The 15,464-nt window shown below is 59.7% G+C and overlaps 1 protein-coding gene across 2 annotated transcripts; it reads right to left on the reverse strand.

The window, feature by feature from the left end:
* Positions 1-1,425: 1,425 nt before the first annotated feature.
* NR2F6 (nuclear receptor subfamily 2 group F member 6) lies at positions 1,426-13,814 on the reverse strand. Of its 2 annotated transcripts, XM_054249682.2 has the most exons (5): positions 12,818-13,814; positions 8,643-8,737; positions 5,225-5,791; positions 2,688-2,787; positions 1,426-2,130 (listed from the first exon to the last, which is right to left on the reverse strand). In XM_054249682.2, the coding sequence occupies exons 1-5, from the start codon at positions 13,093-13,095 to the stop codon at positions 1,689-1,691; spliced, it is 1,482 nt and encodes a 493-aa protein (XP_054105657.1). In that variant the 5' UTR covers positions 13,096-13,814; the 3' UTR covers positions 1,426-1,688. The 2 variants fall into 2 exon arrangements, with proteins under 2 accessions (XP_054105657.1, XP_017823092.2); XM_017967603.4 differs by lacking the exon at positions 2,688-2,787.
* Positions 13,815-15,464: the final 1,650 nt, after the last annotated feature.

Consider the following 15,464-nt stretch of genomic DNA (forward strand, 5'->3'; position numbering starts at 1 on the left):
ACCATGCCTGGCTAATTTTGTATTTTAATAGACATGGGGTTTCTACCTGTTGGTCAGGCTGGTCTCCTGACGTTGTGATCCGCCCGCCTCAGCCTCTCAAAGTGCTGGGATTACAAGCATGAGCCACCACACCCAGCTGTTTTTTTTTTTGTTTGAGACCCTGTCTCACTCTGTCACCCAGGCTGCAGTGTGGTGGCGTGACCATGGCTCGCTGCAGCCTCCACCTCTCAGACTCAAGCAGTCTTCCCACTTCAGCCTGCTGAGTAGCTGGGACCACAGACATGTACCATGACACCCAGTTTATTTTTTTTGTAGAGATGGGGTCTCTCTCTGGTCTCAAACTCCTGGGCTCAAGCGATCCTCCTGCCTTGGCCTCCCCAAGTACTGGGATCACAGACATGAGCCATTGTGCCCAGCCAGATTCCTCCATTCTCCATGTCTCCCTGGCACTTCAGGCACAAAAGGGGGAAGTCTGAGTTCATAGAACGTAAAACACCCAAGGGTTTCAGGTGCATTACAGGTGCACACCACCACACCGTCAGGTATGGCTTGATCCACGGGCTCCAAAAGCATCTTGGGAAACTGATCTTCCATCCTTGGCTCTGCTTTAATTAGATCCTCCCAGTTCCAAATCCTGCTGTAGAATCTCACTGGCTGGTTTGGAATCCCAAGCCCATCATAAACCAATCACTGCGGCCCAGGGAATGGTGGGCTCTGATTAGCTGGGATGAGATCATGTGACAGGACTGGCCCCCAGAGGTTTCTCCCAAGGACATCAGAGTGCAAACCATGAGCCGGGGCAGTGGTTCATGCCTATAATCACACTTTGGGAGGCCGAGGCAGATGGATCACCTGTCAGAGGAGTTCGAGACCACCCTGGCCAACATGGCAAAACCCCATCTCTACTGAAAGTACAAAAATCAGCTGGGCGTGGTGGTGTGCACCTGTAATGCCAACTACTCAGGAGGCCGAGGCAGGAGATTCGCTTGAACCCAGGAGGTAAAGGGTGCAGTGAGCCAAGACTGCACCACTGCATTCCAGCTCAGGTGAAAGAGCAAAACTCCATCTCAAAAAAAAAAGATTAAGTACTGACTGAAGAAACTAACCGAGGCCGGGCAAGGTGGCGCCCGCCTGTAATCCCTGCACCTTCGGAGGCTGAGTGCGGACAGATCACCTGAGGTTAGGAGTTCAAGACCAACGTGATCAACGTGGTGAAACCCCATCTCTACCAAAAATGCAAAAAAACTAGCTGGGCGTGCGAGTTGGGTGCTTGTAGTTTCAGCTGCTGGGGAGGCTGAGGCAGGAGAATTGCTTGAACCTGTGGGGCGAAGGTTGCAGTAAGCCGAAACCGCACCACCGCACTCCAGCCTGGGTGATGGAGTAGGACTGTCTCAAAAAGAAAAAAAAAAGATCGGGGAGGCCGGGCAGGTAGGAAATGTCTTTATTCTTGGCTTTGATTGAGCATCATGTAGTGTCTGATGTAGATTACGCGTCCAGAGGATCTGGCCTGGTACACGCTAGCTACCCCTGCCCACTGGAGTGGCCCCTCCAGTCCAGACGCCAGGCCTTTGTCCATCACACCAGGGAAGCTGCCCCCACCATCCCATAAGTTCATGCTCCATCCAGGCCAGGGGTCCTGGGAGGACGAGGCTGAGACCTGGATCACCAGTCTCTTTTTGGTTTCATGATCATTTAAAAAACAGATAAGACAAACATTTCACAGTCTTTACAAAATAGAAGTCTGAGGAGAGAAGCCAGGGTCCTGGGCCCCGGGAGGCCCCTCGAGGCCTCAGCGTTCCCTGTCCCTTGAGGTCTGTCTGCAGGCCTGGCCACGGCGCACGTGGCCCCGTTGTGGTCACTGGCCCGAGCCATAGGGCCAGTTGAAGGTACTCCCCGACAGCAGCATGTCTCTGATCAGCGTCTCGATGGGCGTCTTCCCCACCAGGCGCATGAAGAACAGCTGGGAGATGAGGGAGGCAGGGACCGCGCGCAGGGCAGGGAGCCGCAGCAGCAGGCGCCCGAAGCGCTGGGGTTGGGACGGGTACTGCGCCCGCACGTACTCGGTGAGGGCCACCTGTGCCTTCTCCTGCAGACTCTCCACGTGAGCCGGGTCCGAGAGGCCACAGGCGTCTGGGGGAACAAAGGGAAGTCAGATGGGGTGGGAGGCAGCAGGAGAACACAGGGCCCACAGGGGAGACTAGGGGACACCAATTGCGACTATGGGTAAGAACGGGCGGGGGGGCCGGGCGTGATGGCTCACACCCACAGTCCAAGCACTTTGGGAAGCCAAGGCAGGAGCATCATCTAAAGCCAGGATTTGAGACCAGCCCAGGCAACATAGTGAGACCCTTTCTCTACAAAAACAAATTAGCTGGGGCCAGACACAGTAACTCATGCCTATAATCCCAGCACTTTAAGAGGCTTGAGGCAGGTGGATCACTTGAGTTTAGAAGTTCAAGATCAGCCTGGCCAACACGATGAAACTCCATCTCTACTAAAAATCAGAGTAGCCAGGTTTGGTGGTGCACACCTGTAGTCCCAGCTACTCGGGAGGCTGATGGGAGGATCGCTTGAGCCTGGGAGGCAGAGGCTGCAGTGAGCTGGGATCATACCACTGCCCTCCAGCCTGGGCAACAGAGGGAGACCCTGTCTCAAAATAAATATACAAATAAAAAATAGCCAGGTACCTCATGCCTGTAATCCCAGCATGTTGGAAGCCTGAGGCCGGCAGATTGCCTGAGGTTGGGAGTTCGAGACCAGCCTGGCCAGCATGGTGAAACTCCATCTCTACTAAAAAAAATACAAAACTTAGCCAGGCGTGGTGGCAGGCGCCTGTAATCCCAGCTACTCGGGAAGCTGAGGCAGGAGAATCGCTTGAACCTGGAAGTTGGAGGTTGCAGTGAGCCACGATAGAACCATTGCACTCCAGCCTGGGCAACAGCGACACTCCATCTCAAAAATAATAATTAAAAATAAATACATAAAAATTAGCTCAGTATGATGGGATATGCCTGTAGCCCCAACTACTCAGGGAGGAGGCTGAGGCAGGAGGATCTCTTTGAGGCCAGGAGTTTGAGGCTACAGTGGTCTGTGATCATACCTGGGCAAGAGTAATAAGACCCTGTCTCAAAAAAAAAAAAAAAAGACTTCAGACCTAACAAACCCTGCGGTGGGCGGGGCGGCGGGGGAGGAGACAGGAAGAGGGTGATGGTACCTCAAGATGCAAATGGGAGAATCTAAGGCAGTGCCGATCCTCCAGAGATAGTGAGGCAGTCTCATCTACCCAGTGGCACAGGGGTGCAGGCAGTGATCTTTCAAGGGCGGCTGGCGCCCAGCTGATGCCTTTGGCAGGGAGATAGGTTCTAATTTTTTTTTTTTAAGATGGAGTCTCACTCTGTCTCCCAGGCTGAAGTGCAGTGGCACAATCTCAGCTCACTGCACTCACTCCGCCTCTGGGTTCAAGTGATTCTCCTGCCTCAGCCTCAAGAGTAGCTGGGACTACAGTCACGTGCCACCATGCCCAGCTAATTTTTGTATTTTTAGTAGAGACGGGTTTTGCTATGTTGGCCAGGCTGGTCTTGAACTCCTGACCTCAAGCAGTCCCTCCACCTTGGCCTCCCAAAGCGCTGGGATTTTAGGTTTCAGCCACCTCGCCCAGTCAAGGAGACACGTTTTAAGGAAGCTTGCAGGGAAGGTGGAACTGGGTAGGGCACTTGAGGAGGACGACAGAGCCCAGAAGGGCCTGTGCTGTGAGAGAATATGGTAGTGTCTAGAGAGAGACTCAAGAAGATGGGAACCCCAGAAAAAATCTTATGGGAAAACTATAAATAAAGCCGTATTTATTGATTTTTGAGATGTGGTCTCACTCTGTTGTGCAGGCTTGAATGCAGTGGCGTAATCAGAGCTCACTGTATCCTCGAACTCAAGCGATTCTCCCAACTCTGCTTCCCAAAGTGCCCTGATTGCAGGCCTGAGCAACCTTGTGGGCCGTATTTATCGGATGAAAGCCACCCCCCAGAGTAGCCTGGATCTGCTTCCTAGCCCCAAAGATACATATGATGGGATCTAGAGCCTTCCAGTAGGGGAAAGAGCTCCCAGGAGTCAGGCGGGAGAGATGTCTGTCTAAAGGCACAGCACCCTAACGCCTATAACCCTAGTACTTTGGGTGGCTGAGGCAGGGGGATTGTTTGCGCCCAGTTCAAGACCAGCCTGGGCAACATTGTGAGACCCTGTCGCTACAGAAAATGGTTTTTTGTTTTTTTTGAGATGGTTTCAGGCAATTCTCCTGCCTCAGCCTCCTGAGTAGCTGGGATTACAGGCGCACGCCACCATGCCCAGCTAATTTTTTGTATTTTTAGTAGAGATGGGGTTTCACCATGTTGACCAGGATGGTCTCGATCTCTTGACCTCGTGATCCACCCGCCTCGGCCTCCCAAAGTGCTAGGATTACAGGCTTGAGCCACCGCGCCCAGCCCAGAAAATGCTTTTAAAAAAAATTAGCCGGAAATAGTGGTGCACGCCTGTGGTCCCAGCTACTTAGGAGGCTGAGGTGGGAGGGAGGATTGCTTCAGCCCTGGAGGTCGAGGCTGCAGTGAACCGTGTTAGGTTCCCAGTCCCAAAATATAGAAATACAAATAAAAAGACAAGGTGGAAAAACAAAGCTGGCTGCACCGCCAGGTACTGGAACACGGTTGGGCTGCCAGTGCTAAGAGTTGATGTTTATGATTCTGGGGCTGCCCCGCCCCCAATGGGAGGGGCCTCCGAGCCACGCCCCTACCTAAACCCATACGTCCATGGCTACCTGGAGGTTGCCCGGGGCCCAAGAATCAGGCAGTGGGGGCCTGAGGGGGCCAGAAGCGAGGGGTCAGGACCTTCCCTCCCACATCCCCCCAACTTTGTGCTATCAGTGTTCACTAAGCATGAATGAAGGGCCCTTTGGTGAGGGAGGAGGGGTCTCAGGGACCCTGGGAACAGGAAGATGGGTCTGGGGTCCAGGGTTCAGAGTTCTTCGAGCGTCTTGGGATCACGGAGCGGGGGTGTCACAGTGTCACACTGCTTACATCACCCCTCTATGGCCACCCACGACCGCTCACTCATAGCGCGTGCAGGGCACCAGGTCTGGGGTGCGGGGCGCTATGGGGGCTGGAGTCTGGGTCCTGGCCACCCTCTTCCCAACCGCCCTTGGGTCCCCCCACTCCACTGCCCCCTTTGGAGCGCGGCTCACCAGGCGTGAAGAGCGCGATGGCCTTGAGGCAGCCGTACTCGGCCGAGTCGACCTGCAGGCGGCCCAGCTTATCCACCTGCTCCTGGAAGGCGCGCACCTGGTCCATGAAGGCCACTGCGCGCTCGGCGGCCATGGGCGCGGCGTGGAGGCCGGCGGCAGCCAGCAGCGGCGCCGTGTGCAGGGGCAGTGCCGCCTGCGCCGCGTTCAGCACGAAGAGCTCGCTCCAGCTCAGGCGCAGCAGCGCCACCTGGTCGGCCACCGGTAGCTCGGGGAAGAAGGGCGCGTGGCGCGCCCACTCCACGGTGCTGAAGAGCAGCCGCGCCGCCAGCTCGCACACGTTGTCGATGCCCAGCACCGCGCCTGCCGCGCCGCCCCCGGCGCCAAAGCGCCCGGCCGCCGCTGGGTAGGGCTCGGCGCGCAGCAGCTGCGCGATCAACTCGGATACCGGCTGCCCGGGAAAGAGGTCTCCGCCGCCCGCCACCGCCGCCAGCGCCGAGCCCGGGGGGCTGCCCGAGGAGGCGGCCACGGAGCCCGGCAGCGAGTGCGGGATGCGGCCACGCTGCACCGCTGCGGGAGGCGGGGACAGGAGGGACGTGGGGGTGGGAGGGGAGGCGGGGGCACAGCAGGAAACGACGGATAGGAGACGGGGGTGGGGGGGGGGAGGCCCCCGAGGGGCACAGAAGGCCGGGAGGAGTGGGGACAGGAGATGGGGGAGACAGGAAGGGGAGTGAGGGGTATAGAGAGAGGAGAGAGCCGGAAGAGAGGGGAAGGAATGAGGGGCCATGTAGATGCCCAGAGAGACATAGGGCAGGGGTGGGTGGGGGGGTCAGGTGGGGAAAGACAATGCAGGAAAAGTAAGGAAAATAACGGGGGAGACAAAAGTCATCAAGGGGTCACTCAGGCCCTCCCCTCCAAAGCCCCCAGGCCCATAGCCTTTCTTAGAAGGCCCAACCCTACCCCATGGGCGCCAGGCTGTTTAGAAAGTCAGGGGCCAGGAGCCCTCGTCCAGGTCTAGCCACCACCCCTCCCAACACCCCCCACCTGCTGGGGACAAGGAGGGGCATGCCTTGGAGCCTCAATCTGTTAGTCACGGAGTTCCCAGAGCTGAGGATGCGGCCACGGAGAACTTGGGGCACCCTGGCCAGCTTGGTCCCCAAAGCAAGAAATCAGTATCCACCCGGCACCAGCTATTTGCTATGGAGAGGGGACCATTTCTCTACCTTCCATCCCCTCCCCACTACATGGTGACCCCTGAGGGCAGGTTGGTCTCTCTGGGTCCCTGCAGAGGCCACAGTTCAGGGAAAGTTTGGGAGGGCCCCACAGTAGGGAGGGGTCCCGGGGGGGCTGCAGTAGGTCCTCAGTAAACATTAGCCGCGCTATCAGTAGCGTTGAAGGGGGGAGGCCCTGTTGCTGATCTGAGCACATGTCTGCAGTGACCAGGGGGGTGAGAAAGGGGAAACTGAGGCACGAAGCGGAAAAAGGGCCACATGCCTGCCTGGCTTGTGCCGGGGTGGCAGGGCAGACTGGGCTGGTTGCCAGCAGACTAATTAATGAGCTTTAATGAGTTGGCATGCCTCATCTCATCACCCCTGTGAACTCTAGGTCAACTCGTGTAGAGAATGGAGAGGGGAATGCGGGCAAACGCCAGAGTCTAACGGAGCTGAGCGGAGAAGCAGGGGCCTGAGTTCAAGCCTGCTCCAAGGGGTCCCTGAGTCTGAGTCAACTGTGAAATGGAGAGAGCTGGCCTGGGCCCAGAAGTAGCTCCTTGGTCCTTCAGGGAGCTTCTTCCTCACTTTGCTAACGGTTGTGAGCAACCTCCACTCCCTCACCAGGCCGTGTTCCCACCCCAGGGCCTTTGCACTTCTTAACTCTTCCCCAAACCCTTCCCAGCTCTTCAGCCCAGACTCTGCAGGTTCAAATCCCAATGACAACTCTCTTGCTCTCTGACCAATGGCCTCACCAACCCATGTGTGCCTCAGTTTCCTCAACTGTAAAATGCAGACAGTGGCTCCCATTTGCATGCCCAGCACTTTGGGAAGCTGAGGCGGGAAGATCGTTTGAGCCCAGGAGTTCAAGACCAGCCTGGGCAACATAGTGAGACCCCATCTCTACAAAAAATTAAGACATGAGCCCAGCATGGTGGCGAACGCCTGTAATCCCAGCTACTCAGGAGGCTGACGGGGGAGAATCACTTCAACCAAGAGATTGAGGCTGCAGTGAGCTATGATCACACCACTGCACTTCAGCCCGGAAGACAGAGTGAGTGAGACTGTATCTCAAAAAAAGAAAAGAAAATGAAAAAGAGGACAAGCGCGGTGGCTCATGCCTATAATCCCAGCACTCTGGGAGGCCAAGGTGGGTGGATTGCCCGAGCTCAGGAATTTGAGACCAGTCTGGGCAACACGGTGAAACCCCGTCTCTACTAAAATAAATAAAAAATTAGCCAGGGCATGGTGGCATGTGCCTGTAGTCCCAGCTATGTGGGAGACTGAGGCAGAAGAATTTCTAGAATGCAGGAGGTGGAGGTTACAGTGAACCAAGATCACGCCACTACACTCCAGCTTGGGCAGCAACAGAGCGAGACTCCATCTCAAAAAAAAAGAAACAACTTCAAAGCAGGAGAGGCTCAGGTCAGACATTGAAAAGAACTGCCAGCCTGGCCCATGGCACAGTCCCCGGGGGGCGGGGAACCTGAAACCCAGTATGGGAGAGATCTCGTCCAATAGGCTAGATTCTATTCCTGGACCCCAGAAATCCATATGGAAATCTCTGGGTTCTACTTGAATTCTAAGGGGGTTTGGCAGAGTCTTAGGCCCAGCAGCCCCCCCATACACCCGTCCACCCAGGTCCCCTGAGCAGAGAGACACAGCTGGGCCTCACTCTGACTCCCAGCACCCGGGGTCAGGAGAAAGGGTAGGCTGCCCTTTGCCTTAATCGGGCAGAGTTCCTGCCTTGGGCAAACAAAAAGCATGGGTGAAGGGTGGAGGGGAAGCAAATCAAATAAAAAAAACACACACATCCTTGTTCAGAAAGCAGTGTCCGGGCTCGGAGACAAGGAGGTCACCAAGGTGTCAGGGCCAGGGGACCAGCCTCTGAGGCCAGGGCTGGGGATACTTGGGGAGGGAGCTCCTGCAAGAGAAGAGGGCTGGGGAAAGTCCCTCATGGGCCCAAGTAGTGACATCCCTGGCCTTTCAGCTCCACGGCAGCAACCAGGGGGCCATGGATTCTAATTGGATTCCTCCAGCCTGGAGCCAGACCATATCCCACGGGATCAAGGGATCGGTGGTAATGAGGTTAGCAGGCGCTGGCCCCGGTCCCCTGAGGCTCCCAGACCCCTGTGAAAGGGAGGGAAGAAGGGAGGAAGCTGTTTGCTCACCCTGGCCCCAGCTGCTGTGATCGTCCCCAGCGTTGTACTCACCCTCCTTCCTCATGCCCACCCGGAAGCACTTCTTGAGACGGCAGTACTGGCACTGGTTCCGGTGGTGCTGGTCGATCTGGCAGTCACGGTTGGACCTGGGGTATACACAGACCAGGGCTCCCTGAGACCCCATGTCCTCTCCCCAAACCAGCCTCTGAGCCGCCTTTGGAGGCTGCCCCTCAGAAATACTAGGAGGCATTTCTAGATGGGGGAGATAGCCCCAAAGGGGAACCGGAGCTCAGCTTACAGGTCTGCAAAGCAGACACAATAACCTGGATGGGTGGTGACGGGTGAAGAGGAGTCTGTGGAAAAGCAGATGAGCACTCCAGGGAGGGCACATTGGCACTGGGTTTTGAAGGATGAATAGGAGTTCTCCAGGTGAATGGAGAGGTGATCCCAGGGAGAGGGTACAGCCAGAGCAAAAGGGTTGAAATGCACAAATATGGACACCTAAAGGGTTTCATTTGATTTGGTCACTGTCAGGCTGAGCAGGGTCATTGTCTCTAAAATGACGTGGAGGCAGAGAGGACCTGGACAGGGAGCTGGGCTTTGTGAGTTAACAGGGGTCAGGCCAGGGGCTAGTGGTCTAAGGGGTCACAGCATTAGCACCCACAAAAGGCCCCCACCAATGAAGGAATAAGTAAAAGTTACTCGGGTCCTCCGTTCTGAAGACCCCACATCTACAGTCCTCTTCTGGGAGGACTACCCAACGCCTAAGCAAGCCCCAGAGACTCCTGGGCAGCCCTCAGTGAATGCTGCTGCCTCTTGCAGGGACGAGACAGGTGGCCCCACCTTGAGAGGTAGTGAGCTCCCCGTCCAGGCTCAGCCCCAAGCAGGAAGGTCCAGACCCTTATTCTTCAAATGTCCCCAGAATCTTCTCCCCTTGGCCCCTCCCCTCCCGGTGTCTTGCCACCAAGAGCTGGGGGTTCTCCAAGGCCCGGGCCTGGAGCTACTACCCGTGGAGTCCCAGCTACATACCCAGAGGACAGTCACAGAGTTGAAGAGCCACTTAAGGGAAGGAAATAGATGCATCTCGGCTAGCTGCGGTGGCTCACACCCGTAATCCCAATGCTTTGGGAGGCTGAGGCAGGCGGATCAGCTCCAGACCAGCCTGGCCAACATAGTGAAACCACATCTCCACTAAAAATACAAAATGAGCTGGGCGTGGTGGCACATGCCTGTAATACCAGCTACTTGGGAGGCTGAGGAAGGTGAATCGTTTGAACTGGGGAGGCGGAGGTTGCAGTGAGCCAAGATTGAGCCACTGCACTCTAGCCCGGGGGTACAGAGCAAGACTCTGTCTCCAAAAAAAAAAAAAGGGGGGGGGGTCCTGGCTCAGTGGCTCATACCTGTATTCCCAGCACTTTGGGAGGCTGAGGCGGGTGAATCACGAGATCAGGAGTTTGCGATCAGCTGGGCCAACATGGTGAAACCCTGTCTGTACTAAAAATACATAAAACTAGCCAGGTATGGTGGCAGGCACCTGTAATCCCAGCTACTCAGGAGGCTGAGGCAGGAGAATCATTTGAACCCGGGAGGTGGAGGCTGCAGTGAGCAAAGATTGGGCCACTGTACTCCAGCCTGGGTGACAGAGACTCGTCTCAAAAAACAAAAACAAAAACAGATGCATCTGAACTGCAGACACCCAGCCCCGCCCCTCAGATGGTGACTGCCCCACTCAGCCTTGGTTTCCTCACCTGGCAATGGGACACCAGATACCTCCATGGGACAGGGGAGTTCACCGGAGGGGACAGTGTCGAGAAGGACCCAGGCCCCAGCCCAGGAAGCCATCGGCAGACTTCGGAAAGATGAGGCTCTGCGCCTACCCCCAACCCCACCCCCCGGATCCTGCATCGCCAGCGCTGAGCCCCTGGGAAGAGGCCTCTCTAGGGCAGAGGGAGCTCAGGCAGAACCAGAACAAAGCCCAGCTCGGGGCGGTGGGAGGATACAGAGCAGCCGGGTGGAAACAGCCCTGCCCGGGGCGGCCCTGCAGGCAGGCAGGCAGGCAGGCAGGCAGGCAGGCAGGCCCCTGACCTCAGGGGAGGCCCTGAACCTTCTGTCCCAACTTGCCCAGCTATGGAATTGGGACAATTCGTCCCTCCAAGGAAGGAAACAGTTCTTCCTGTTATCCCACCTGAAGAGTACATGCTTTTGTTGCCCAACCCCATGGCCCAAATCAGCCTCCTCCCTGGGCTTCTGGCCACCAGTCCAGTTTGATCAGATCCCTCCCTTGCTCACACACCCTCTATGGCTCCCCATTACCCTCAGCCAGCATTTCAGGCCCACCTGGCTCTGTCTTCTCCCAAGGCTGTGCAGTCTCCTCTTACAGCACAGCTCCGCCAGTGTGCCCCTGAATGTTCTGTCTGGCTGGCATGCCCCTGTGGCCTTCCACCTGCCAATTCCATGCTTCGAGGCTCATGTCCTGGAGCCTCCTCCAGGGAGCCCTCTCTGACTTCCAGGCAGAGTCTCTGCTCTCTCCCTGGGAGCCCAGATGTCACAGGCTTGGGGCATCTGTCTCACTGTGTCTCCTCCAGACTGGGGGCTTCTTGGGTGCTAGGCTTGGTGCTGGGGTCTCTCTGGCGACCATCAAACCACCCAGGCTGGGCCCCAGCAGGCCCCCGCCAAATCCGTCTGAGACTCAGGATGGTATGGTGACTTCACCAGGTCACACAACTCACACAGCACAAAGCTGCCAGCTCCAAGCAAGGCCCCCTAAAACTTGGTGCTCCCTGATCCCACCCTCAGGAAGCCCCTGGGACCCCAAAATTGCCTGAGCCCCCTTCCTTGCCCTCCCCAAAGATATGACCAGAGAGCAGGCAGTTTTCCAGCAGCAAGAATGAGGCCAAAGTCTAGTGGCCCAGTTTGTGCTCCTGGAGGAGGGAGCCAGGCAGCTCCGCGCCACACAGGGCCACGCCAGGCCAGCCCTGACTCAGGACCTGGGGCCAAACTCCACCCTCGGGTACCTGGGGCCCTATTTGGTGGCCTCAGCCAACAAGTCTTCCATCAGCCGTTCTCCCTGGGGACACCCCAATCCGGACTCAGCGGTTCCTCCCTACCCCACAGTTCCCCCTGCAAAGCCCCTCCCAACTCGGGAGGGTCCCTACATGTGCCACGGATGGCAGGCACCTGGACCTCTCTTTGGGTTTCTATTTTGTGCATCTGGGAGATGAGACTGTCTAGGCCCGCCCTGCCGAGACCCTGCATGTACCTGGGGTGCAGAGTAGGGGCTTGTAAACGGACGGATAGGATGCTCACGCTCGAACCGTGGGAAAAGAACTCCGGGCTGCACAAGCCCGATCGCTTTCCTTGGGGACCTTCCGCCAGGAACAGCTAGCGAGGCCACGCCCTGCCAGAAAGGTCTCCGACCTGGGACAGCCCGGGGCGCCTTCTCGGAAACGTTTCACACCCAGCCCGTCTCATAAACACCCAAAGTTTAAGGGATTTTTCCAGGAGCCCCAGGTCTGCACCCACCACTGGGGGAGGGGGACGTTTCAGTCAATTCCGGTGGCCCTGCCGGCCCTCCAGTGGCGATTTCCGGTGACCCAAGGCCCAGAGTGAGCCCAGGGGGGTTCCCCGGGATGGGCAGGCCCAGCGCCCACCCTCATCCCCACCGCTGGGCCCCTCACGCAAAGAAGGCCACGCCGTGCCACCCCAGCCTCCCTCCGTCTGCCGCCTCGGTAGCCACAGCGACTTTGGAAGTGATATTTGACCCCAAGGGCGCGCCGTATCGATCCGCGCGGCCGCAGACAATGGCCCCTGGACGCTGCGAGCTCCACGGTCCAAGTTTCACGTTCGATTCCCTTGAGGGTATCCCGCGTGCCGGGATCCCCGAGAGCGGGTGCCCTGGGGTCGGGATGCCACCCCTGACAGCACCCCTCCCCCCCAGCGCGGAGATGACCCCTCCCCAGAGAAAAGGCGGGGAGGAAGGAGGAGCAAATAACTGGGGCAAAAGCCTCCAGGGACCACCTGATGGGGGGGAACCTGCAACGATGCAGCGCCGACTGTATACATAATCCCAGCCATGGAATGTGGGAGGCAGTGCTGTGCCCCTATCTCAGAGGGGGCAGTGGAGGCCCAGGGAAGGTCAGTGCCAGGCCCAAGGTGACCCAGCGGGTCAGAGGCCCGCCCCAGGTCGGGGCCCGGTGCACCCGGCGGCGCGCGGATGGGGAGCTCACCGGCAGGTGTAGCTGAGGTTGCGGCGGATGCTCCGCTTGAAAAAGCTCTTGCAGCCCTCACAGGTGAAGACGCCGTAATGCTTGCCGCTCGACTTGTCCCCGCACACCACGCAGTCCACCTGCAGCCCCGGCCGCTCTTCGTCGCCCGGCTCGGCGTCGCTGGCTGCACCGGGTGGCGAGGCCGAGTCGTCCTCAGCCGCGCGCGGGTAGCCGCCCGCCTTGTCCACGCCGTTCGTGTCGCCGCCGGGGCCGCCCCAGCCGCCGGTCACCATGGCCATAGCCCCAGGGCAGCGGGGCCGGGGCGCCCCCTCCGCGCTCTTCCCTCCGGGCACCCCTCTCAGCCCGGGGGACCCTACGCGGCGCGCATCCGGCCCCGGCGCGCGGGGGGCACGAGTTGCCCCCCCAAAAAAGTTTTGCAGCAACTTCCTGCGGCCGGTCCGCGCGCCCCGGCGGAACTGGTCGGGCCGGTTCCAGGCCAACTTTCCCACGCGTGCGCGGGGCCGGGCCCGGGGCCGGGAGGGACGCGCTAGAGGCGCGGGCCGGGGGCCCCGAGGACTCGCGTCCCGCCACCCTGGGGCCCCCGCGGGGGCGCGCGGGCCATGGCCCGGCCCGAGCCGCGCAGGGGGCGCCCTCTGGCCTGGCCGCCGCTCGCCCGGGGGCTGCGGCCAACTCAGCGGGCCGCCATCCGAGCGCGGGAGGCCGGGGGGAAAGTTTGGCCGCAAGTTGCGCGGCCGCCCGTGGCGGGGGGGGAGGGGCGGCGGGCGCGCGCCGGGGCCGGTCGCCGCGCCCCCCGGGTCCCCCGGCGCCGGCGACTGCCGCTGCGGGCCTGCAGGGCCGCGGGGCCGGCGCCTCCGGAGCTGCCGCCCCCGCTGCGGCCGCTCCCGCCTGGCCTGGGCCTGCACCTGGGCCCGAGCCTCGCTCTCGCCGCCGCCACCGCCGCCGACCCCGCGCGCCGGCCTCGCGCTGCGGCCGGTTTGACACACAGCGTTCCATTCGCGGGGCGGGCGGGGGGCGGGGGCGGGGGCAGGGGCGCGCGCCGCGGGCTGGGGGCGGGCGCTCGTTGCCCCGGCGACGGCCGCCCTTATAAGGGCATGGGTGGCCGCGCGCGGCGCCAGGCGATCGGGCCGGCGGGAGGGACGGGGGCCGAGCGCGGGGCCGCGGGGCCTGACCCTCCCCCGCCTACCCCTGCCCCTCCCCCGCACCCCCGCCCTCGCCCTCGCCCGGCTCCAGCCTTAACCCCTGCCGGGCCGCGGCGGGAGCTTGAGCCGCGCCTGCCCTCTGCCCTTCTTGAGCCTCGCCAAGATGTCTCTCCAAGGCCCTCCCCCTCCACCTATGGCCTTGGACGTTGGTTCGCTCGATCACCCTCGAGGCGCCCCTCGGAACCTCCCCCGCCCCACGTTCCCGGCATAGCAGTGATGGGGGTCCAGTGGCACCCGGGGGGGGGCACGCCCCTGCGCGAGACACACACACACACACACACAGAGCCTAGATTGTGTTTGCTTCCTCTTCCACAAAGTCGCGGTGTCTGGCCCCCACCCCACCCTTTCTCTGCTTGGGTTAACACCTGGTGCCCGGAATCTCTAGGGGGAAGGGATGTTGTGGTCTGAGACCGGCTGGCCGGGGCCGCGAGGTCAGGGGGCCCCTCTCCAGAATTTCTGGCCTCCGGGGGCAGGGCGCCCACCCGCCCCGCGGCTGGAGGCGACAGGCTTGCCCACCACCCCTGCCGAGGACCTGCCCCTTTTCCCTTTTAATTTCCTTTTCTTTCTGTGCTTTACAGAAAGGGCTTGGCCTGGCGGCCGGCTGGACTGCAGATGTCTCTTCCAGGCGCCCAGGAGCCTCGCAGCTGCCGCCGCCTCCAACTCACCCCATCCCCCAGAACCGGGGCTGGGGCCCAACCAGCATTTATTAGGCACCCTTTGTATGCGATGTCCGGGCTCGTGAGCTGGGGAAGCCTGGGCCTCTGGCTCTGGGCGGGTTAACCTTTAACCGGCTGGAAAAGCCCTTCCAGGAGTGACCTTTCACCTCCGAATCCTGCAGCCCCGGCCTCCCAGAATGTGATCCCACCCTGCCCTGAGCCCAGAGCTGGACACCAGAGCTTGTGGCTCGGCCTCTCAGAGCTCCGGCCAGGACAGTGCCCTCTTCACGCCTCCTCCTCTGCCTCCCACTCCCCTCATGAGACTTGAAGGATATTGCCCTCCCTGGAATAGGGGGAAAGATGCTTAGAGATCTTGCAACACTTGAAAAGAAACTGAGGTTCTGGGAGGGCCAGGCACACCCAGCCCTTGGCCTCTCAACCTCCTTCAGGGACCCTCCGGCTGCCTGCGAGGTGGAGGTGGTGTTGGTAAATACAGAAAGCAGGAAGGACTACGATTAGTCAGGAGCAAGGACTTCCCGTGGGTCTAGAGTCAGGTTCTGCCCACAGCCTGATGTAATAATCCCTGCTGGGAGAGAGGAAGGTGTGGGTGGGCAGAGAAGACCCTTTGGTTCTGAAGCTGCATGGGACTGTGACTGGTTATGTGGGGCGAGGACAGGTCCTTGTTTGGACCTGCTAGGATCTTTGGTGGGGGCACTGGGGTGGGGGTCTCAGAGAAGGGATTGAAAAGAGGGATTTAGACCAGAGACAGGCGTGGTGGCTCATGCCTGTAAT

This window comes from Callithrix jacchus, chromosome 22, assembly GCF_049354715.1.
Source record: "Callithrix jacchus isolate 240 chromosome 22, calJac240_pri, whole genome shotgun sequence".
NCBI lineage: Eukaryota > Metazoa > Chordata > Mammalia > Primates > Cebidae > Callithrix > Callithrix jacchus.

Bases quoted from the DNA above. Each gene is read 5' to 3' on its own strand.
- NR2F6 (XM_054249682.2), bottom strand. From the start codon at position 13,095: ATGGCCATGGTGACCGGCGGCTGGGGCGGCCCCGGCGGCGACACGAAC. The intron at 8,738-12,817 runs GTGAGCTCCCCA...TGTATACCCCAG, and splicing joins AACCTCAGCTACACCTGCCG to GTCCAACCGTGACTGCCAGA. The intron at 5,792-8,642 runs GTGAGTACAACG...CGCCTCCCGCAG, and splicing joins GGTGGGCATGAGGAAGGAGG to CGGTGCAGCGTGGCCGCATC.